The sequence below is a fragment of the Chionomys nivalis genome, chromosome 17, assembly GCF_950005125.1.
Source record: "Chionomys nivalis chromosome 17, mChiNiv1.1, whole genome shotgun sequence".
Lineage (NCBI taxonomy): Eukaryota > Metazoa > Chordata > Mammalia > Rodentia > Cricetidae > Chionomys > Chionomys nivalis.
The window spans coordinates 57,608,314-57,632,524 of NC_080102.1; the positions used below are offsets into that span (position 1 = coordinate 57,608,314).

The window sequence follows — 24,211 nt, forward strand, 5'->3', positions numbered from 1 at the left end:
ACACTCAACTCCCGAGGGCAGTGGCACACCTAGGAAACCTTGCTTTCTTTGGTTCTTTGAGAGATGGGTCTCACGTAGCCTAGGATTGCCTCAACTTCTCCATGTAAATGGAAGTGACCTTGAACTCATTTTGATTTGATTTTATCTTGTGTGTGTTAATGCCTTTCTTGCCTACATTCACATATGGGTGCCATGCGCGTGCCTGGTGTCCATGGAAGGCAGAAGAGGGCAGTCGGTCTCATGGGACTGGGGTCACAGGTGGTTGTGAGGCACTAAGTCCCTGCAAGAGCAGCCATGCTCTTAAGCACTGGGCCATCTCTCTAGTCCCTGACCTTGAACTCCTGGTTCTCCTTAAAGGTTGAAAACACAGGTTTGGGCCACGACATCCTACTAGGAATACCTCTTTTTATTTGTTTTTTGATTTTATTATGTGCGTGTGCCAGAGAGGAGTTGGATTCACTGGAACTGGAGTTGCAGGCAGTTGTGAACCATCAGACACAGATGCCAGGAACTGAACTTAGGCCCCCTGGGGGAGCAATGAGCTCTCTTAGCTGCTGAGCCACCGTAGGTAGGGAAAGAGAGCCACGCCAAGCTTCTGGTTAGCCTGAAAGGTAAATAAATGCAGATGGCAAGCTGACTGCTGGATGAATCTGCCCCGGTTAAACAGCCATAATCTAAAGAAATGTGGCCAGGGCTTTGCTGATCACGAAGTGGAGAAGCCCAGAGCAAAGGAATCGGGCAGGTACTATATCTCGTCCTCCAGGGTGAGGACAGTTTTTGACGACAGTTTTGGATGGAGAGGAAGGGCGCTTGTGGGGGAGGGGAAGGGCACCCAGAAAGCAGGACATAACCAGCAAGGGCTTGGTTACCTTGGTACCGTGAAGGGATTGAACATCCCAGATCTTGGTGTGAACCGGGAATTAGGGGTGCTTCTGGAAGCACTGGGGAACTGCTCAAGTCAGCGGGCTGCTTGCAGGCCTGAGGGCTGCAGCAGGTGGAACTTTCCAGCCATCCTGAGCAGGATCCTGCGACCAGGAGCAGACTGCCCCGAGAGAAGAGAGGGTCGAACTTCAGCTCCCCAACTTCTAGCCCCAGCCCTTAGAACCATCTGTCCCGTGACCCCCAGCTTGTCTCCTCCTATCCACCACCAGCCAACAGATGGCAAAACTCAATTCAAACCCTAGGAGGTTAGAGAGGCCCAGCTCCCCCACCCGAGACCCTGGGATTATGCTTGGGGTAAGACGACAAAGGTGTAGCAAACACTTTTATGCCAAACACTGATCCTGTTACACAGTGGTGAGAAACTGGTTGTTTTCTCAGTAGAAGATCTGTTTGGATAACTTCAGTTCAACATTTTCTGTAAACCTAGAATGAACCTAGACGTGCTAGCTGCAGAAATAACCCAGCACACTGCTCTGGAAGAACGAGCCCAGCACATTACTGTAGTGTTGGTCTTCAGGAAGAGCCAGAGTGTCCGTGGAGGTGTAACTCAGGGACAGGGAGTGGAAATGTCCCACTGTCCTGGGACCAGAGACATCTGACAGGGAAGGAAAGCCCTAGAGACCATCGGGTCATCTTCTCATAGTGTGACTACAGGGGAGGTAAGGCCACTGGGCTTGGTGAAGAGAGCATGTCATCAAGAATGAAGGGACAACCTTGGAGCGCCCTTCCCCCTCCAGGAACTTGAAACCAACCTGTTCCGTGAGGTCCACCTGCCTACACCAACGCCTTGGTGAGCCAATTAACTTGAGCAAATATCCTGTGGGGATGATGTGACAGCTCTCTTCCTGAAGGCCACAGAAAGCCACGTCTCTCACCTCCCGGAGGTGTGCGGTTCATTTGCATATACAGGAAGAAACGTCATTACAAAGAGGCCACCTGGCTATGGTCTGGGTGGCTGACCCTGTCTTTCATGAGAGCCAAGACTTCACTTGGTACTTCCTAGTTTTGACGTCTTTAAGCATGGGATCCCTGAGTGGGAGCTGGAGAGAAGGGAAATGCAGTAAGGGGGTTTAGGAGTGGAGGAGAGGGGCAGAAGAGCCCAGGCCCTGTAGCACCGCCATCGGGGAGGTGAGAGAGGCAGGAACATAGCAGAGCTCTGAGAACCCAAACCAGGACCTGCTCCTGGGAGCTTCTAGCTGTGCGTCTGGAGTCATTCAACGGAACTAGGCTCACCGACACAAGGCTGCTGCGTACCCAGACGGCAAGCTGCATGTGGTAGCAGAAGGCCACCTAACTCAAACACTCATTCCATCGATAACAGGCTGGGTCACCTACTCATTCAGACTTCGCAAGTGACAGATGGTAGAAACAGCATGGCCCTTGAAGTCCAGGAGTCCAGGTCCCTGGCAGGGCATAGAGCCACAGTTGGTTGACACGGGCAGGTTTGTGTCATGATGACAATGAAGAAAAGGGAAGTCAGGAGGCCAGCGCTGGAGGTGTGGCTCAGTGGGAAAAGCCCTTGCCTTGCCTGTGTGAAGCCCTGGCTTAGATCCTCAGCACTGGGGGTAGGGGAAGGAGGAAGAGAGGAAGACAAAGACAGGTAGATAATGGGGACAAGCTAACTCTGCTTTAGTTTTGTGAATCTTGTATAACTGATTTTTCATATTACTTTACTGACGATGGCAGAAGATCAGAGGAGATTCTCCTGGAAGAGGGTTGTGTCATTGAGTTTTAAATGTGTGGCTACAAAGAGGGCATTTTCCTAGACCTGGACTTATATCAGTGTGGCAGGAGAGCTCAAAAGTCTCCCAGTAGCTTACACATACGATAACATCAGAAGTATAAAGTATGTGCCGTAACGAAAATTACCCGAAAATGTGATTGTTTAACTGTGCTTACTTCATTGAGAAGTATAAATTTTGAAGAACACATTTTAGTTCCTATTTTATCCCATTGCATTGCCCTTTTGAGATAGGTCCTCACGTGACCCAGGCTGCCTACAAACTCTGTGTAGCCATATGACTTGAACTTCTGAGCCTCCTGCTGTCGCCTCCTGAGTGTCGAGATTACAGGTGTCAGCAGTGATACAGTGCTGCGGTTGGAGATGAGGGGCCTCGTGTGGCTAGACAGGCTCTTGACCCACTGAGGTCCATTCCCCAGCCCAAGTTCTAATTTTATATCAAGTAATGTTTGTCACCTTCAGTAAGATAAAGTGTTAAATTTTAATTATTCAAAATTCATAAGCTAAAAGCAAAAATAAAGTTTTCCAAAGATCCTTGAATCTTTGGCCTTTACACCTCTGAAGTTACTAAAGCTAAGAGCTGTTCTGAGACTTTGATCCATGCTGTAGCCATAGGTAATAACGGAGAGGAAAATAAAATAAAATCAAGCGATGCAGTTTGGGGGTTTTGTTATTGTTGTTTGTTTGTTTTTGTAGCATTAGCGACAGCACGTGCCGGACAAGCGCTCTACCATTGAGCTATGTCCCCAGCCCAACTCAGTGTTTCCTCTTCTCTGTTTAGCGGTCGCTCACTCTGTAGCCCTGGCCTGGAACTCACTATGTAGTCCAGGGCGCTCTTAAATTTTTAGACATCCACCGGCTCTGCCTCCTGAGTGCTGGGACAAAAGATACACCGCCACTCTAGCTGTCTTTTTGCATTCTGGTCTTTTTTTTTTTTTTTAATTAATTTTTATTTTATGTGTTTGACTGTTTTGCCTGCATGTATGTTTACTGCATGCATGTCTGCTGCCCTTAAAGACCAGAAGAGGGTTCTGGATCCCCTGGAACTGGAGTTCTGAGCAGTTGTGAGCCCTTATGTGGGTTCTGGGAACAGAGCCAGTGTCCTCTGCAAGAGCAGCAAGTGCTCTTAACTGGTGGGCCATCTCTCCAGCCCCTTCTAATGTCCCTCCTGCCATATGCTGGCTATTTAAAGACTTTCTGTGCAGTGACCGATTGGAATCAGTATTGGGGTAGACTGGGCTTTGCTCTCTAGAGCAGCAAGGGAGTGAGTGTGTGCTCTATCTAGAGGAGCCCATCCCCCATGTCTTCCTCAACTAGGACTTGGGGTGATCTTGGCTCTGACAGTCTGATGAGCAACAGGCCCAAGGGAGGGAGAGACCTGGGAGTGGATGCTCCCTGGCGGCCTCAGGCTGTGAGCACAGTAGGGAGGGGCATGGGTCCTGTAGAGCCCTGAACTCAACCAGCTACTACTACATTAGGGGTTATTCCTTTCCCAAGGCTCACGGGGCACAACCTCCTGGCTCTTGTTTGCCATGATTCTAGGATTACGTCTGCATGGAGCAGGAACCCTCGACCCCGAAGCCCTGTGGCATCCATGAAATTGGTATTTCTCCGGGGCTATCTTCCTGTTGCTGGCATGCTGAGCGGACAGCGAGAACAAGTCCTTTCCTGCCGAGTCTAATCACAGGTGTCTCGTTTCATTTCAGGATGTGGTTAGAACCTTGAGGAACTGCAGGTTCCAGAGAGAACGCTTTAGACGGCCAGACTGGATCCAGAGAGCAGATGTTCCAGAGGAGTTCAGTTTAACCCAAGGTCTGTTTCTCCAGGGAAGATAAAAGGAATAAAGGTGTCCACCTCTTCAAAGGACCACACTCCGTGCCTGGATGAGGGTGCTGGAGTGACGGGTAACTCCAGGAGGCCTTCCTTGAGGAGGTGAGTCCTGGCCTGGCTCTAGCTAGTTACTGCAGTGTTACCATGCCCATGTGTCCAGCTGTGCCCACTCTTATGCTGGAGTGGGAAGTAACCAGAAAACTGTCCTGAGTGCAGGCTACACGGTGGCTCAACAGACCTGGCCCAGGCTACAGAGCTCAGTCTGCTCTCGATAGTCTCTAGACTGAGGTCTGCAGCTCAGGCAGAGCCCCTGGAGCTGGCCCTCAGCGTAGCTCAGGCCCTGGGAAAGAGCCTCCACACCAATCCTGCTCCTCTCCTTGAAAACTCCATGAGACCTGGAGGGAACCCTGCCTTTCTCAGCCGTCTGTGCTGTTCGCTACCTTTTACTTTCAATAGCTTGAATAGGTAGTACCGTGCGGCTCGCAGTACGGTGTGGGCTCGCAGGACGGTGTGGGCTCGCATTGCAGTACGGTGTGGCTCGCAGTACCGTGTGGGCTCGCAGTACCGTGCGGCTCGCGGTACGGTGTGAACTTGCAGTGCAGTACGGTGTGGCTCGCAGTACCGTGCGGCTCGCAGTACGGTGTGGACTTGCAGTGCAGTACGGTGTGGCTCGCAGTACCGTGTGGGCTCGCAGTACCGTGTGGGCTCGCAGTACCGTGCGGCTCGCGGTACGGTGTGGACTTGCAGTACGCTGTGGCTCGGAGTTCGGTGTGGCTCACAGTACAGTGTGGGCTCGCAGTACCAGATGGCATTCAGTGCTCTCTCCTCCCTGACCTGCCCTGTGAAACCACCTCTTCCACTTAATTTTTTTAAAATTTTGTTTCTATTTTATGCATATGAACATTTTGCCTGAGTGTATGTCTGTGTAGCACAGATATCTGGTGCCTGTGAAGCCAGAAGAGAGCACCAGCTCTCCCAGAACTGCAGTTACAGCAGTCATGAGGTGTCATGTAGGTGCCGGGAGTTGAACCTGGGTCCCTAGAGCACCCAGTGCTCTCAGCTGCTGAGTGTTTTCCCAGGACTGCCCCACTTCCTGGGACCTTCACAACCCTTGGGGAGAGGCGTTGAGCCTCACACCCCACTGTCTACCTTTGTGTCCCACCCTAAGACCTAAGAGTTCTGCTGGTGCCACTTCTGCCGTTGGCAGGGCTGCTCCCTGGGTCCGATCTCCCGGTCCCTCTTACCTGGTCACCCAGCTGCTGAGCAGCTGCTGCTCACCTTGTCAGTCACCAGCTGTCCTATTCCCCTTCCTAGAGTCCTTCCTGGAAAACTGCTCCCGTTTCTCAAGGGCAAACAGCATGAGGCTTCACCCCAGCCAGCTTCTGCTGTACTTCTCTGACCTCCCACTCCCCCGTCCTGGGCTCCTGCTCTCTAATTGACCGTTCCAGTTTAGCCTTCGATAATGCTCTTCACTTGAAATATGCTAAGCTTGTGCAGACAACTAAGGTGAACTCGGGTTCTCAGCCCAAGCTCCCCGCCATGTGACGTTTTGGCCTTCCTCCATCTGGCATTCCCTACACACGCCTCCTCCCACCTAAGCCCCCCCCCCCTTTGATGAGCTCTCCCTGAGGGGAGGCCTTACTCATCCTTGCCCTTTCCGAGTCCCTGGCACGTAGTAGGTCTTCCACTTATAGCAACAGAATCAATAAATGTCTCTCATAGCCTAGATAATCCTTGATACAAAGCAGGAATTTAAAACAAGATTTGTTTTTATTTTGTGTTATGGATGTTTTGATTGCAAGTAGAGATGTGCACCATATGCACGCAATGCCCTCAGAGGCCAGAAGAGGGTGCTCGATCCCCTAGAATGAGTTGTCAGCTGCCCTGTCTGTGTTGAGAACTGAACCCAGGTCCTCTGCAAGAACAGAGAGCACTCCTAACTGCTGAGCCATCTCTCCAACATCAAAATAAGGATTTCTTTCATTTATTATTGATAATGCTACGAAAGAAATCACTGTCTCCGCAGCAGACTGAGCTTGCTGGCCATTGAGTCCGCGCTGACCATGTATTCTCCATGTACGAGGGACTCCCAGCACCAGGCTTCCCATGGACAGACCTGGGCTCAGCAAAGAGCACTGAGCATCTCAAGCAGAGTCACTTGTTTTTTCTCAGAGTAAACTCCACAGGTCTTGGGTGTGCACTATGAGGAACGAGCTATCATCACCAGCCCAGGGTCACCTTAAAGCAAAGGATGCCAGGTGCGATGCCGTGGCTTTGGCCAAGGAACAGATGCCTGGGGGTGGTGATTGCCGGGAAACTGCACAGGGCCTCATTCATTGCAACGATAGAAGTACCCAAGGGCTTAGAAAATGACACGAACTCGGCCGTAGGTGTGCATACATCACCTAACCTAATCCTCAGCACCGCCCGAGTCGGGTGTTGGCAACTCCTAGTTTATAGATGAGGAAATCAAGGCTTAGAGGGATAAAATAAATCTCCCAAGGGTCACCTGTGGCTAATAGCTGAGACTATTTTTTTGAAAACTGACTGTGCACACTGATAAGACTGCCACACTTCTGAGAAACGTTACCTTTCTCCCTTAACCCTGTACCAGCTACAGAGGTGGGCTCCTCTAAAGGGGGCGGAGCCTGAGGTCGCATCTCTTGACACCAGCATCCATCAGCTGGCGACTTTATACTAGCTTAGCTCCCGTAGAAAACTCTTCATATCCATCCTCTGACTGGGGTGCTGCCTGGCCAACCCCCTCCCTCCTCACTCCACCCTCTTACCCCTCAGTCCCCTCCCCCATGCCTAGTACTGCATGGAAGGTGTTAGCATGGAATAGAATTTTAGATTAAAAGCAGCAACAACAACAATTTCACCTGGAATTAGAGACTTGTGCTCATAATCTCGGCTTGTGGGAGCTGAGGCAGGAGATCATGGGTTTTAGGTCAACAAGTTACATAGTAAGATCCTATCAAAAAATAAAATAACTGCCAGGCAGTGGTGGAGCACACCTTTAATCTCAGCACTGGGGAGGAAGAGGCAGGTGGATCTCTCTGAGTTCGACACCAGCCTAGTCTATAGCGTGAGTTCCAGGACAGTCAAAGCTATACAGAGAAACCCTGTTTCAAAAAGCCAAAAAGCATATACATACATACATACATGCACACACGCACATACATACATACACATATACATACATACACGCACAAATACATACACACATACATAGATACATTTATACACACACACACATACATACATACATTCGTACATTAATACACACATATACATACACGCACAAATACATACACACATACATATATACATTTATACACACAGACACACATACATATACATTCGTACATTAATACACACATACACATACACACAAATACATACATACACACATACATACATTCATACACACGCGTACACATACATGCACACACATACATACATTCATACACACACGTAAACATATACATACATACATATTCTAAGTGAGTAAATACAGAAGAAACCACTTGGCCCTTGGACAACAGGAGTTTGAGCTCCATAGACCCACCCATATGTACATTTTGAGGGGCAAGGAATTTTTGACAATCTGAAAAACTAACAAATGAATGTAGAAATGTATTTTAATAGATATATCATGAATACATAAAATATATGTCGATAATGATGTATCTGACACAAAAGATATACAAACCTATTGTGTGTGCATGTTTTTAATTGTCTCTCACAGTCCAGGTTGACCTTGAACTTACTAGATAGCTGAGCATAATCTTGAACTTCTGATCCTCCTGCCTCCACCTTCTGGGTGTTAGGAGGATGTGTGTGCATCACACTCTGTCAACTAAGCTCCGCCCCTGCCACACGAATCTATGATTGTGAGAACGTAGGCACACAAGCACGCCGTGTCCGTGTGTGAGAGGAGAGCAGCGTTGCAGAACTGAAGATGACCGTGCGGTCAGTCCCAGCTGGAAGTGGGCGCAGCTCTGTGAAGAGTACGTTTAGACACGTGAGGCCTCAGCGTGACTGAAAAAGTCATAATTGCATAGAATGAACAGTATTACAGCACTGAAATCTATATGCCCTACCATGTGATAACCTCATTGCTTCCTCTCCTGTGCCTCTGTGGTGCTCAGGTGTTGGAGGTAGCTGCTTAAAACGTCATTTGACACTAATTGTCTCCATCTGAGCTGGTCATTCTTCCAGGAAATCTCACATGATACACAGAAATCTTTCACAGCTGGTGTGTACTGGCCACCATGCAGAGTATACATGTGATCTTTCGTAGCTGGTGTGTACTGGCCACCATACAGAATATGCATGTAGTCTTTTATAGTTGGTGTGTGTTGGCCACCATGCAGAGTCTACATGTGTATTAATTGATTACTATTGCTATTCGTAAGGCTTCCTTCCAGTCAATAGTCACTGATGATAGTTTTAGGGGAGTGGAAAGTTATGTTTTCAACTGAATAGGAAGTTGACACCCTTAGCCCCTGCATTGTTTCGGGGTCAACTATATTTACAAAATACGTGTCAGACATAAAGACTAAGAGTAGGCGAGATGTGGCGGTGCACGCCTTTAATCCTAGCACTCGGGAGGCAGAGGCAGACAAATCTCTGTGAGTCTGAGGCCAGCCCGGTCTATAGAGTGAGTTCCAGGACAGCCTTGTCTACACTAGCAACCCTATCTCAAAAGAAAGAGAAAGGGATGCTGGGCGGTGGTGGCACATGCCTTTAATCCCAGCACTCAGGAGGCAGAGGCAGGCGGATCTCTGTGAGTCTGAGGCCAGCCTGGTCTACAAGAGCTAGTTCCAGGACAGGGCTGTTAAACAGAGCAACCGTGTCTTGTGGGGAAAAAAAGAAAGAAAGAAAGAAAAAGAAAGAAAGAAAGAAAGAAAGAAAGAAAGAAAGAAAGAAAGAAAGAAAGAAAAGGTGGCGGTAAGATACTGCCCACATCAGCATCCGCCTCCAGAAAGAAGAACGCATTTTCTAACTTTCTAGTCCTCGTCTGCTTATTTCTAATTGGTATTTCTTTGTACCTCTTCTTCCTTTTCTCCCTACCCCCAATAGCCCTGGCTGTCCTGGAACTCGCTGTGTAGACCAGGCTGGCCTTGAACTCGCAAATATCTGCCTGCCTCTGCCTCCCTAAAGGCATGATCCACCATGCCTGACTCCTTCACACATTTTTGTCTTTCTTCAGAAACGCTGGCTTTCTTGTTCTTAGCCTCTTAGCTTTACCGCGTATTTATGCACACAACACCATCTCTAACACAGGCATATTTTATAGTTTTCAGTAAAGGGCAGCACTGTCTCTCTGCAGCTTGCCTTTTTACCCCACTGCTCTGGAGCGTTTCAGAGAGGTGGCTCGTTCCTTCTGTGGCTGCAGAGAGCTTCGCGGTGTGGTAGTCTCACACTTTACTGTTCAACAGCTGATTATTCATTGCTGCCGCTTTTGATCTGTGATGCTACAGACATTCTTATCCAAGCCTCCAGGGTCACACAAACCAGTTTATCTGACATGCAAAGTGGGCCAGGCATGGTGGTCCATGCCTATAATCCCAGTTCACAGGAGGCTGTGGAACAGGAGTTGAAGGCCAGCCTGGGCTAATTAGCAAACCCTGTCTCAAAAACCAAAACAGCTTGGAATGAGACTACAGGTGGTTCATGGCATTGTTGTCCGTCCTGTCCTCTAAGTCAAGGCACCGACAAGTGTGTTCCAGCTAAACTCTATTTTAGTGACAAAGTGTTTCTCAAAGTAGTTTCCTCCCAACAGGAAAGACCGGGACCCAGTTTTCTCATTTATAGCAAAAGGAAATTTAGATGCCAGGATGCTGTGGCCGTGCGTGAAGGGGACGGGCACACTCACCTTGGATCCCCCAGCCCTCCCCATCTCTGCAGTGGCTCATCTCTCTGATATGCCGTCTTTTCTCAGGCTGAGGCCCCAGGCGTGGCCACCCTGGCATAGCAAGCTATTTCCAAAGTGACGTCCAAGACTTGGTGCCGACTCTGCTTGGGTCCTGGTCGGGAAGATGAGGCTCCTCCGCAGACGCCACATGCCCCTGCGCCTAGCCATGCTCGGCAGTGCCCTCATGTTCTTCCTCTTCATCCGGCAAAAGGAAGTAAGCAAACGGGAGCAGCAGGACATGGAGAAGCCGTGGCTGAAGTCCCTGGTAGGCCAGAAGGACCATGTGCTGGACCTCATGCTCGGTGCCGTAAACAACATCAGAGGTGCCATGCCCAAGCTGCAGATCAGGGCTCCGGACGCCCAGCAGACTCAGCTCTCCACAAACCACTCCTGCCTTCCTGGGTTCTATACCCCTGCTGAGCTGAAGCCCTTCTGGGAACGGCCACCTCAGGACCCTAGCAGCCCCGGGGCTGACGGAAAACCATTTCAGAAGAAAGAATGGACCCCTCTAGAGACCCAGGAAAAGGAAGAGGGCTATAAGAAACACTGCTTCAATGCCTTTGCCAGTGACCGCATCTCCTTGCAGAGGTCCCTGGGGCCAGACACCCGACCCCCTGAGTAAGTAGCGTCCAGAACTCTCAGAGGAGACTAGAGCTTTCCCAGAAGTGTGCCAGGAGCTGTCAGAAAGCAAGCCGAAAGAATTTGAGAACAGGCAGGGATTTCCTCTTCCCTTTTGCTGGCCAATTGCCCTGATCTCAGGGGCTGGAGCTCAGGAGTACTGTGGTCAGGCAGGGGCCATAGGGACCTGTGAGCTGAAACACAGCTGTGGAGGAACAGATGTAGAAGAAGGAACCCAAGGCTGCCGGCCAGGACCTGGGACAAAGCTGTGGCTTCTGCAGCCCTCAAGATGCTGAACCTGCTGCTGCCCTCTGGGCCTCTGGTACTAATTCGAGAGGGGGGACGTATCTTGACTGCTGCTGTGGTAGTCCAGAAGGTCCCCACACCACCCTCTTGGTTCCCTCTAGTGAAGGCCACAGGTCCATAAGTCATTCCAACTTGAAGCCACTTATGCTCTTGATTTTGGGAAGAAGACCCACCCTCCCTTCTAACGTGTCTCCCCCCCCCCCCCGTATTCACACTGTGTCCTGATAAATTTTTTTTTGTCTTTCACACTTAGCCATTGTCCTTTTAAACTAATGAGTTGGAAAGAAACAAGAGGCTCCACTAAAAGTCATGACCTTAACAGGGTGCACACCTGGGCTTCCCCGGACTTGAGCCAACAAGGTGTAGCTTGGCCTTCAGGAACCTCTCAGCAAAGAATGACGTCGGCATAGGTGCAGCCAGAGCAGGAAGCTGAGGAGGCTCCCCGGTGGTCTGACATCTCCCTGATAAGCAGGAGAGAATCAACTGGGTCTGATAATGCCAGGACTTAGGAGGCTGAGACAGGAGGATTGCCAATATGAAACCAGCCTGGTTTACACCGGGAGACCCTGTCTCCACAAAATGAAAAGGGTGGTCAGCTGTGTGTTCCCCGGGATTTGGGTCCCTGACCCTTACGGTGTCTAGATGGCAGGGTAGCCAGGTGTCACACAATGGTTGCTAGGGAAGACAGTGGGGCAAAGTTCCCAGGAAATTGCTAGAGTCAGATCACGGGGAGTCTGGAGAGGGTTTCGAGAGGAAGTATGAACTAGAACTCTTAGGGAACCTTTACCTCACTCTGAACATTTGCCCTTAGTAACTCAGGCCTCTGAACAGTCACAACCTGTGCAGTGTCCAAGGTGCAGAGAGAGGCAGCTGTGGGAACACCTGGCCTGAGAGCGGGGAGGGGTGGTGGACCTGAGCATCCTGGGCGGGAGGATGGTGCCACGGAGAAAGAGCTATTCCCAAGTACAGGCAGGGAATGGAGATTGGTGTGTTGGGTGTGGGGGACAATGGGGGCTGGGGGTTAGGGAGCTCTAGACAGACCTCTTTGTTTCCCCCCTGGAACTCCTCCCCTACCCCAGGACTTAGGGAGTTTGTATGTCCTTCCACTGTTCCAGGTGTGTGGACCAGAGGTTCCGGCGTTGTCCTCCGCTGCCCACCACCAGTGTGATCATTGTGTTCCACAATGAAGCCTGGTCCACTCTGCTGCGCACAGTCTACAGCGTCCTGCACACCAGCCCTGCCATCTTGCTGAAGGAGATCATCCTGGTGGATGATGCCAGCACAGAGGGTGAGGCTGGCGCATCTGCATAGGGGTGGAGTCCAGGGGCCCTCTGAGGACCAGGCTTGCTGCTTCCCATCACAACCATATCAAGGCCAGGTGGGAGCGGGGCACACGGGCCACATTCCTAGAGCCTTGAACTCCTCTGCACCACAGGTGGCAACCTGGGCCTCTCCGAGGCTCCCTGTTTGCTCTCACGGGCAACCCTAACTCAGGAGTTAAAAGGAAATGGCCAGCGAGTGGTTTAGAAAGTTAAGGCACTTGGCTGCCAAGCCTGGTGACCTGAATCTGAACCCTGAGACCCACGCACTACAAGCCAACTCTACCAGAGTGTTGTGATTTGAGTGTATGTGCACAGGCGTGTGCAAATACAAACACTAAATAAAGGAGGAAGAGGAGAAGAGAGGGAAAGACAGGGCCTGCTGGGCAGGGCAGGGCAAGTGGCTGGAGGGCCCTCCTGGTCTCCCTCTGCTTCTGTATGCTCCCCCCTCAGAAGCCCCTTCTGTCCTAATTGTTAATAGGGGAGACTGCTCAAGTTTTCGACCTCCCGCCAGTTCCAGAGTGAGTATTGTGCACCCGGCTCTGACCTAGGCACCAGTCAGAGGGGAAAATGGTTTCCTGAGAAGGCTCGTGAACCATTCAGAGCTCATGGGCATAGGGCCTGAGCGCTCCTTCAGCAGACAGTGAAATGCCATGAGATGACAGGGACCTGAAAGTCCAACCTTGAGGATTCTAATTCCAGCCCTGACTGCGCTGGGCCTCTCTGAGTTCCAGCTTCCCTTTTCTACAAATGGGCACCCTTCACTCCTGCCTATGGGAGGTGAGGGTGTGAGACAGGTGATGGATATGATCTGTGGGCCACAGGGGATTGAATGGCATCGCAGGAGAGCTCCCTGTGAGTTTGTTTTCCTTGCCATGTGGGGAGAGTATGCAGCCCCGAGATGCTATTTCTGCGTGGTGTGACTGTGACTGGCTGACAATGGAAGCTGTGCTGGAGCTGGGCCTGGAAGGATTGTTAATCCCAAGACCACTACCACAGTTTCAAGCCAAATCTGATGCAAGTTTTATTTAAATACCGTCCAGGTGAATGGGCTCTGGCTAGGTTCCTGAGAAATGGCCCAGAATCACAGTTTGTAGTGGTGTATGAAGGAAATCCCACAATTCATTGCGTTTCCCATCAGGTCCAATCAGAGGCAAACATATATCCTGATGCACCTCCATCCTGTGAACCTCCTGCCCATCTGTGGTCAAGCACATCCTTGCAGATAGGTCAAACAAAAACATGTCTTGCTGCCTCCCATAGACAACAGTTCCCAGCATTGCAGGCGCTGTCTGTCCTGGGGCAAGGGGCTCACAGGTCAGAGGCGTTTTTGTTTCGTGGATCTCTAAGGCACAGTAAATAGGACTTGAAGTATAACTTTGGCTCTCACAGAATGAGTGTCTAAGGAAGGAGCAGCAGGTGGTGGGCGTGCCTGGGAGAGAGGGGAGCCCAAGCAGAGCTCTAGAGACAGGAGCCTGTTAAGGAGACTGAGGGTGGGTGCAGTTTAGGTTTGCCCTGGATCTGAGAGTAACAGGATGCGGAGGTTTGCACCTTGTTGGGATGCTGTGTTCAAACCAAGGACTCTGTAAGCAGGTTCTCTCTCTATCGATGTCATAGTTCCTTGTCCCGGCGCTGTGATAAAATACCTGACAAGGGGCTGGAGAGACGGTTCAGCTGTCGGGAGCACTGACTGCTCTTTCGGAGGACACAGGTTTGGTTCCCAGGTTAAAGTTCTAGTCCGCTGTGGTGGGGAAGTTACAACAGCAGGCGCCTGAGGCAGCTGGGCACACTGCATCCACAGCCAGTGACAGTCTCTGCTCAGCTCGTCTTCTCCTTTTCCTGCAGTCCCGAATGCCAGCGAATGATGGCACCACAGCAGGCGACTCTTCTGCTTCTCTTAACCGGATCAAGAGGTCTGGAGAGTCATCATTTGGGGATCCCAGAGCCCATGAAGTTGACAGAATGAGCAATCACACATGTTGAAGTGGCATTCATGCCCAGGCTCAATATATCTATTTAAAAAGAGACGAGGCGTCACTGTGGACCCGTGCTCATGCCCCATGCTACAGCTGCTCTAGTCCTGGGTTAGGGAGAATCCTTCAAGAGTATGAGGGCAGAGGGAGAGGCAGCTGGGCATAAGTACTACCAAACACTCTTGTCTAGGGAGCTCTCTCTTTTCCAGGGAAGACTGGCACTTGGCCACACAAGTATCGGGGTTGCAGAAAGGAGGTCTGGTGGGCAAGTGCCTGGCATGTTAGGTATCTGGGAAAATCAAAAACAAGTTAAAGGCTCCATGAGGGGAGAATCAGGGCACAGTGACAATTGGACTGAAGCAAAATCCAAGTCTAGAAGTATAAACAGCTCAGTGTCTGACATCTGGAACTCACGGTCTTCTGGGATCCAAAAGGCCCAATTTCTCTAGCTCATGTTCACAGCACACATAGCTCGTTTGTGGGCTCGGGCTAGCTCCAGCCCACAGCTGCTGTCGTATGGTTCTGCATTTCCAAAATGCTGGGGTCTGCGCACAACCGGGCTATGCTTTCATCAGTAGCCTCTCTCAGGTTCTGTTCTGGGACCCTGACCGGTCCAAGCCTCTGCTGTTCTCTGTGACCCCTTCAATCCCCGGGGCTTCTTCTGAAACCGAAGCTGCACCTGCACCGGTGATGTCCCCTGGCCTCTTTCAGGGTCGAGCCTCAGCTCTTCCCCATGACCCCGTTATGTCTTTAAAACCAGTACCCTGTATGACTCTTCCACATGACCAAGTTCAGCTGGCTGCCAGTGCAGAGGTCCTGCCTCGGTCTTCTCTGGCCCACAGCTTCCCAGAAGAGTTCACTTCCTGGTCCTGGCCTCTTGCTAATCACAGCCGAATCTTTGGCTCTAGCCGACCAGAACCACAGATTCTTAATTCAAAATATCTCATGGCCTCAGTACAATCTTTAAGGGACCCTCAAACTTCCCTCTGAAACTTTGCAAGCCAGTCTTCTATCCTCTGCTCTGCTCTGAGCGTTGTCTTCTGAGCTCCCATACCAGTTCCGTAAGCTCTCAGCACTGGATGACTTTTCTAGCCAAGGTGCCAGCATCCTTCCACAATCCTCCCAAAAAGCATGGTCAGGTCTGTCACAGCAACACCCCACTCCTGACTCCAGTTTCTCTCTTAGTTAGGATTTCTACTGCTGTGGCAAAAGCCCATGACCAGAAGTGTCTGGGAAAGGAGAGGGTTTATTTCACATTGCAGTTGCTGCCCAGCGTGAAGGGAAGTCAGGACAAGAACTCAAGGCAGGAACCTAGAGGAAGGAGTTGAAGCCGAGGCCATGCAGGAACACTCATACATCTTGTTCAACTTGCTTATATAACCCAGGACCGCTTGACCAGGACTGGCACCACCCGCAGCAACCTGGGCCTGCCCACATGGACCACTAATTAAGAAAGTGTCCCATCGGCTTTGGACTACAGGCTGGTCTTTTGGAGGCGTTGTCTCAATTGTTGGTCCCTCTAGCTTGTGTCAAGTTGACAAAAAAGAAAAGAAAGAAAAAGAGCAATCAGGACAGTACTCTTCATAGCAGACAGCAGGCCTGTGTTCCAAATACATTCCTAGTTAAACTACATTATTATGTATGTACGTGGGTATACACATGTGAGTGCAGGTGCCCTAGGAAGCCAGGGGTCCTCAGAGATGGAGTTATAGGTGGCTCTGAGCAACCTGATGCTGAGTTGGGATTCGAACTCAGGTCCTCCAGAAGAGCAGGCATCTCTCCAGACCCCATTCCTGTGTTTGCCAGGGGCTGCCCCCGGCAGGGGACAGGTCCCACAGAGGATGTAAAGAGTAGGTGAGAGACAGAGAGAACCAGTCCCTGGTGATGTGGAGAATCTTGCAGCCTGAGTGACTGGAAGCCAGGGCGCTTCTTTACACAGAATTTAGTAAGCAGGGATACATCCATGTTGTTCCAAAGCATAGATCCTATCATTCTGGCTTTGGACATGTGCTTCACCTCCTCTTGCTCATTTTTTAGTCATCAATAATCTATGACAGAACAGAGTTATCATTTCCAATCATTTCCTCTCAAGTTTTGATATCATTGATAAGCAGTTTTCATTTTTAATTATTATTACTCATTAATCCCATAACCCAATTTTTAAGAATCTAGAGGCATATGACAGCCTGCTCTCGGGCTGGTAGCTTTTGTGGCTACAAGGGTACTAGGCCAAAACAAAATCTTCCAGCCATCCCAGGCCTGCTGCCATGTCCAAGCGTGTATTATTAACTCTTAATGGTCAGAATGTCCAAGAAAAATCCTCAGGCCGAAGCTGCTGCAGCTATTCAGACTCTGGCATACTACAATGCTCACATTTATATCTTTACAAAGTTTGTTTGCAAATCTAATCCTGGCATTCTGTTGTCCCTTGGTCATATGACACCACAGTGGCTCTGCATGTGCCAGCTTTTCCAGGAAAGGGGGGTCCTGACATCTCATTTTTCCTACACCATTCTTATCCATCAACATAAGCCTCCATGGAGGGCAGAGGTCACTTCATCTAATCTAACTTTGGTGCTGTGTATCCCACGTGATTGCCTGGGTATATAGTGGCAAGAGGCTTGTAGGCTGATCTGTGGCCAACTCTTCCAGCCCACTGAATTTTGTTGACCTTTTGAGTTTACTTTGTTTTGAATATCTTGTTCCTGCGTAAGTGCAGGAATAGATGTTTAAAGAATGTCTCAGAGCCTCATAAAGAGACCTCTGGCATCTTTATGTGTGCCACAGCCTCCAAGGCATGAGGAAGACCTTCAAGTAGATAAGGATATCTCCCTAAAAGTGGGCGGGGTAGCATCTTCAGGATTACCCTGGGAAGTTTAGAAGCAGTACTCCTGGGAGAAGGCATAAATGATTCATAAGAAATTTCCCATCCATCTAACATCCCCAAATCGTACAAATATTCAAAGTCCCCCAAGTATGCAAGAGGTGGAGATGAAAACCAAAGGTGGCCCGGCTGGCGGCCACCCTGCGACTCGGCCTTGCTGGGCCTTTGTCCAGCAGCTGTGCTGGCCTTATGACTTCCGCCATCCCCATCAGACATGGTTGTGCCAGGTTTTCTCTCTGTCACCTCCAGCTTGGCCTGGGCTCATTCTTTTGTTTTGTTTTCTGTGTATATGTGCCTTGCCTGCATGTAGGTCTGTGTACCATGTGTATGTACACCTGATGTCTTTGGAGGCCAGAGGATTCCCTGGAACTGGAGTCACAGATAATTGTGAGTCTCCGTGTGGATGCTGGGAATTGGACACAGGTCCTCTGTAAGAGTATCCAGAATTCCTAACCACTGGGCCATCCCTCCAGTACCCACACACACTCGCTCTTAAGGCCACGTCTGTCATCTCTGACTTCTCACCTGAGAACTCTGGCTGGTCCTCTTCATCTTCTGAGTCCTGCTTTGAGACTGTATGATGAGATGTCATTGCCTACAGTGACATGCGCTGCCACATCTCTACATGTGATCCTCGGGCAGTGCACATGCTGTAAGAAACGCCCCTCTCTGAGCCTCTCAGGCTCCGGGAAGCCTCTGGGGGCCATTCAGTAGGAACAGAAGAACTGTGGGTCAGCAATCTCGGCCTGTCTATCCACACAGGATAAAATTTCCCACACGTTTGACTGTTTGATCAGATTAACTGGCTCTTGTTACACACACAAAAGAACTGCTTCTCTGCTGGACAGTGTGCCTGCTCTCTGTCCTCCTACCCAGGTGCCCCAAGGCAGCCCTGTGACCATGATTCTGTGGGCATTTGATACTCGGGGGAGGAGACCCTGTGCTAGGCTGGAGGACTTTCAATTCCTTACCAAGAGGCAGAATCAGAGTCTAGACTTCACCCCTTACTGCCCTGTCTTCTTGGAGCTTAATTTCTTGGTTTTATTTATTAGTTTTTCAAGACAGTGTTCCTCTGGGTAATAGCCCTGGCTGTCCTGGAACTCTCTTAGCAGACCAGGCTGGCCTAAAACTCACAGAAATCCACCTGCCTCTGCTTCCTTGTGTTGTAATTAAAGGTGTGCACCACCACCACTTAGTTGCTTAGTTTTTTTAGTTGAAAAGACAAAAAATTATTTTATTTTTTTATATTTTTTTATGCATATGAGCGCCTTGCTTGCATGTATATGAGTGCACCATGTACGTCTCTGGTACCCGTAGAGGCCAGAAAAGGGCATTGGATCCCTGGACCTGGAGTGAAGGATGGTTGTGAGCCACCATGTGGGTCCTGGAAACCAAACCCAGGGTCTCTGCAAGAGCAGCTAGAGCCCTTAACTGCTGACCTATCTATCCAATACCTTTATTTTGTATTTTTTTAAAATAAGATCTTGTTTGTATGTATGTATATGTAAACATGTCTGTATAAGGATATGTGCACAAGAGTGTAGTGCCCACAGAGGCAAGGAGAGCCCTGGAGGTGGAGTTCCAGGTAGCTGTGAGCCACCTGAAGTGGGTGCCCCCCTGCCAGAGCAGCTCTTAACACTGTGCTGTCTCTCCAACCCCCAGAACATCATTTTAGATAACAACGAGTCTATGAAGCAGTTCCGGTAAGAGAGAGAAAAGGAACAGTGCTAGGCTACCGAGTCAGGGGACCCCTTCAGCAGAGATGCCAGGGAAGGCCACTCAGGCTTTCCCCACAAAAGCAGCAGCCAGCACAAGGGCCCTCGGGCGTGGTGCGTTGGCGAGAAAGCAGGCTAAAAGGAAGTGGGCAAGGCAGCCAAACACACGGATACAAAAGTGAGCAAGGGTGAGTCACGAGGCCTGTGTAAGCAGTGGCAAGTGAGTCTGCTCTTCTGTGAGTGGCGCACAGCATAAGGCGTGCTGGCGTCACCATTTTTTGCTTACTTTAACTTTAGTATATGAATTTAATCTTTTTCTTTTAAATCTATGAACAGTTCTTTTGTGTGTGTGATTAAGCTGAGAATCAAGCCTAGGCCCCTGTGCATAATAGGCAAGGCTCCTGCCTCTCAATCTTGACCATGTTTTTCCTTCTCTTCTTAAAAAAAAATTTCTTTTAGCCAAGTATGATGTCACTTGCCTTAATCCAGCACTTGGGACGGAGTCTCTGTGAATTTGAGGCCAGCCTGGTTTACATAACAAGTTCAAAGCGAGTCAAGGCTACCAGCCGGGGCTAAATAGAGAAACTGTGTCAAAATTATTATTATTGTATATGGATGTGCATGTGTTTGAGTACAGGCCCACACGTGTCATGGTACATGTGTGGAGGGCACAGGACAGCTTTTGGGCACTTCTGTCTTCTCCTCTGACTCTCCTGCCCCTGCCTTGCATCTCACTGTAGGAGGTCTGGGATTGCAGATGCATACCCCCACACCTGACTATTTTTAAACACGGGTTCTGGAGATCAAATTCATACCATCAGCACCGTGCTTCGACCCTCTGAACCCTCTCACTGGCCCCATCTTTGACCCTAAATCTATTCAAACTGTCATGCAGCCATCACCACTGCTATCTGCAGACCTTCATCTTCCCATGTTGCACCTCGGTGCCTGTTAAAACCACAGTGCTGTCTGCACCAGCACCTGGTGCCCCCATCCGGCCTTCTGGCTGTTGCATTTGAGCACTCTGGCTACTCCTCCTATTATAGGTGAATAACATATATAGCATTTGTCTTCGGGGGCTGGCTTCTTTCACATTCCATAGTATTTTCAAGATCTGGTCTGTGGAGCACGCATCAGGCTGAATAACATTCCCTGGTAACGATAAACCTCATTTGCTTATGCATTCATATGTTGGTTTTGCAAGTGGCTTTTATGACTAATCCTGCTATGAACAGGTATACAAATATCTGTTTCAGTCCCTGTTTTGAATTCTTTTTTATCTGTACCCAGAAGTGAAATTGCTAGATTATATTATGATAAATCTGTGATGGATTTTTTACTTTTTTATTTGTTGTTGTTTGGTTTGGGTGCCCCCCCTCCCAGTGCTGAGAAGTGAACTTGGGGCTTTGCACTTGTCGGGGAGTCTGTTCTCTCCTTCCACCCACTCTGTGGTCCAGTAATTGAACTCAGGTTGTCAGGCCTTCATAGCAAGCACCTCCACTTACTAAGTCATCTCACTGGCCCTGGATTTGTTTTTAATGCACCTCTGAAACACTGTTAGTGAAAGTATCTAATTGTAGTAGACTAAAGCAGCAGAATTGTGAGCCTGAGTCCAGCCTAGAGACCCCATGGTGACACCACATCCTAAAAAACAAACCAAGTTCATCTGATTTACAGTTTTAAGAGATAACGCTTAGGAGCAGGAGAAGGCCAAGAATAAAATACAGTTAGATGAGTGTTTGCTTAGCCAGAGAGAGAGAGAGAGAGAGAGAGAGAGAGAGAGAGAGAGAGAGAGAGAATGCAGAGGAGCAGGAGGAGGCCAAGAATAAAATACAGTTAGTTGAGTGTGTGCTTAGCATGCACAAGGTCCTGTGTTCAACCCACAGCAGACATTAGTCACACATGATGGTACATGCCTGTAATTCCAACACGTGGCAAGTGAATACAGGAGGATCAGAAGTTCAAGGTCATCCTCAGAGATGCCAAGGGCTGGAAGGATAGCATAACACTGAAGAGCACTCGCTGCTCTTTCAGAGGACCTAGGCTCAGTTTCCAGCATCCACCTGGCGGGTCACAGCTGTCTGTCACTCCAATTCTAGGGATCCAACACCCTCTTCTGACTTCCATAGGCACTACACATATGTAATGTACAGACATACATGCAGGTGAAATACCATACACATAAAATATTTTTTTAATTAGAAACTCAGAAGATGAAAGAAAAAATAAGAGTTTGAGGCTAGCCTGGATTAGAGACCCAGGAGAGAAAGTGGTGGTGAGATCTGGGGCTAGGGCGTTGCATGCTTGAGGCCATGAACTCGGCCTCCATCATCATCGAACATAAGGAGAGAGAGAAAAGAAAGTGCGTGTATGTGTGTGTGTGCGTGTGTGTGTGTGTGTGTGGTTTATTTTGTTTGGTTTTTCAAGACAAGGTTTCTCCATGTAGCCCTGACTATCCTGGAACTCGCTCTGTAGACCAGGTTAGCCTCAAAATCAGAGATCCACCTGCCTCTGCCTCCTGAGTGCTGGGATTAAATGCAGCTCCATATCTAGAACATTTTGGGAAAGTATGGAGGAGTGGCTGGGAGAACAGCTGACTGTGATACCTGGAGTGACAGCTTGCTGTTGAGTTGACATTGGAGCTTTAAAGAAGGGAAAAGGCAGAGAGAACCCAGATTGGCACCAGGGCAGAGTGGCTAAAGGGTTGCTGGTGTAGAGGCCACGAGGTGAGGCTGGGAGCACAGACTTGCACTGAGGTGCAGGGCTCTGCAGGGCTGAAGGAAAACCTTGGAGCTGTCAGTCACAGAAGCATTGTGACCTGTGGGCTGCATGGGGCAGAGGAGAGGGGTTTGCCTCTGTCTTGTGGACTCTCATCCTGGTGAGTGATAAAGTCACAAACCGTCATTGGCGGGACCTGAGAGCACATGCTATCCTGCCTGTCTCTAGACTCAGCCTTGGGTCCTATGTCCAGTAACCCAGAGGTGGGACAAACGGTGGATGGTGTGGGGAGTTGTCTGACTTTCGTGCAAGGACCTGAGGCCCAAACCCAGGAGCCCCCAGCCTGGCCCCCTGAGACTGGAAGGAAGGCGTGGGAGAATTCTAGAGCACAGGGTCCTGGAAGTCACAGCTTAGCGCCTCTCACTGTCTTACCACACAACCCACTTCCTGTGAGGCTTGCCATGGTTATCTCTACCATGAGCTTCCCGTGAGCCGCACTGAGCAGGGTCTCTGGAGACCTCAGCTGAGCTGCTGAGAAGGTGACACCACAGTTGGGCTCCTCCTTCCTGTCAGCCGCACCTGGCAGGGGCCAAGCTGGTGCTCATATGTCCCATGATGACCAGGCTGGGGCTCATATGTCCCATGATGGCCAGGCTGGGGCTCACATGTCCCATGATGGCCAGGCTGGGGCTCACATGTCCCGTGGTGGTGACAGACACTCCCTGTCCAAGCCAGTGTCCTGCCCCTGGACAGTGCATTGCAGACACTAAGTCACTGATGGGTTGAAGCCACCACGTGAGACTAAATTGGAACAGCCAGGTCCTGGCACCAAAGACAAGAGGCTCCATTTCTGAAACAAGACAAGCCTCCCTCTCAGGTGCCTTCCTGAAGGGTGTCACTCGCAAGGGCTGTGGGTCAGGAACACTTGCCTACCAGAAGGACTGAAAAAGAAAGACCAGGAGGTCACTTTCAAAGCTTAGTTTCTTTCCCCCAGGCTCTGCTCTCCCTGGCAGTGACCTCCTGGGGTCTCACAGGGGAAGCAGCAAGACCATGAATAACTAAGGGGACAAAGAAACACCCTCACCCCAAGAAACTCACACCCCTTAAGTCCTGGTAAGTGACCTCAGAGTTCTTAGAGGAGATAAGTCTTCACACACAGGCTGCTTAGGACCCCCATGCCACCATAGGGTTTGCTGGGGTGACCTGGGCTTCCAGTCTTGACCTTCCATCTATTAACCCTGGGGTAAGCAGGCACGATGTCACCTGCTTTAGTGACTGGCACATGATAGGTGTATGTGTGTGTGGGAGGGGGGGAGGGTTTGCTATCAGTTACAACCCAATAAATTGTTTTAAGGGCCTATGATTTATAAAACGCGGTATCCAGAGAGAGGCCCAGTGTGAGCCACAGTTGGAGGGAAGTCACCAGAATTGTTTTCCACTCCTAAAACTACAAGCGTCTCCATTTCACACAGTTAGGAACAGGAGAGAGAGCTGGAGAGAGACTCTGGAGTTAAGAGCATGCACAGCTCGAGCATGCACAGCTCGTCAGAGACCCAAGTTTGGCACACTGGGCGCCTCAACCCTGCCTCTAACTCCAGCTGCAGGGAGCCTGACATCCTCCGGGCCTACAACACTGCACAGACACGCACACATATGCGTAATTTAAAAACAATCTTCTTTTCTTTGTTTTTAAAAGAGAACAGTAAGCCAGGAGTGGTGGTGGCACGCACCTTTAATCCCAGCACTCAGGAGGCAGAGGCAGGTGGCTGTCTGTGAGTTTGAGGTCAGCCTGAGCTACATGGTGAGTTCCAAGGCAACCAAGACAGTGAAACTCATCAACAAAAATACATTAAAATATAAAGATAATTGATGTTTCAAGATGGAATCCTTCAAAATAAAACTAGTTTAGATGTCCTGAGGATTTTAAGTGGACTCCCAGGGCTCTGAGGGAGCACTACATGCTATAGCCAGAAGGAGCCTCTCCAGGTGTTCCTCACAAAGGGAAGCACTGAGAGAAGTCCCTAGGCTTGGTCTGTGCGTGGAATAGAAAGAAGGGTCAGCACAGCTGAGAGGAAGGAGGCAGGGTGCTCCCTCAGGAGGAGCCGCTGCTCTGCAGAGGGGTCCTCCCTGCTCTAGCAGAGGGGTCCTCCCTTCTGCAGGCTCCTGTTGGGCCTGCACTAACCCTGGCAGGTTGTCCACCACCTACTGTGATCATCGTGATGTCTTGCCCCCAGGAAGTCTG

General features: G+C 49.9%; 1 protein-coding gene across 2 annotated transcripts in view; it reads left to right on the forward strand.

Moving 5' to 3' along the window:
- Galnt6 (polypeptide N-acetylgalactosaminyltransferase 6) overlaps positions 1 to 24,211 on the forward strand; it is a 39,362-nt gene that overhangs the window by 3,099 nt on the left and 12,052 nt on the right. Inside the window, exons 2-4 of one of the 2 annotated variants that reach the window (XM_057792721.1) lie at positions 4,390 to 4,615; positions 10,464 to 11,054; positions 12,476 to 12,648. In XM_057792721.1, the coding sequence (XP_057648704.1) occupies positions 10,561 to 11,054; positions 12,476 to 12,648 (667 nt within the window). In that variant the 5' untranslated portion in view covers positions 4,390 to 4,615; positions 10,464 to 10,560. Of the gene's footprint in view, positions 1 to 4,389; positions 4,616 to 10,463; positions 11,055 to 12,475; positions 12,649 to 24,211 lie in introns of those variants that run through there. The other variant, XM_057792722.1, reaches the window with a different exon arrangement.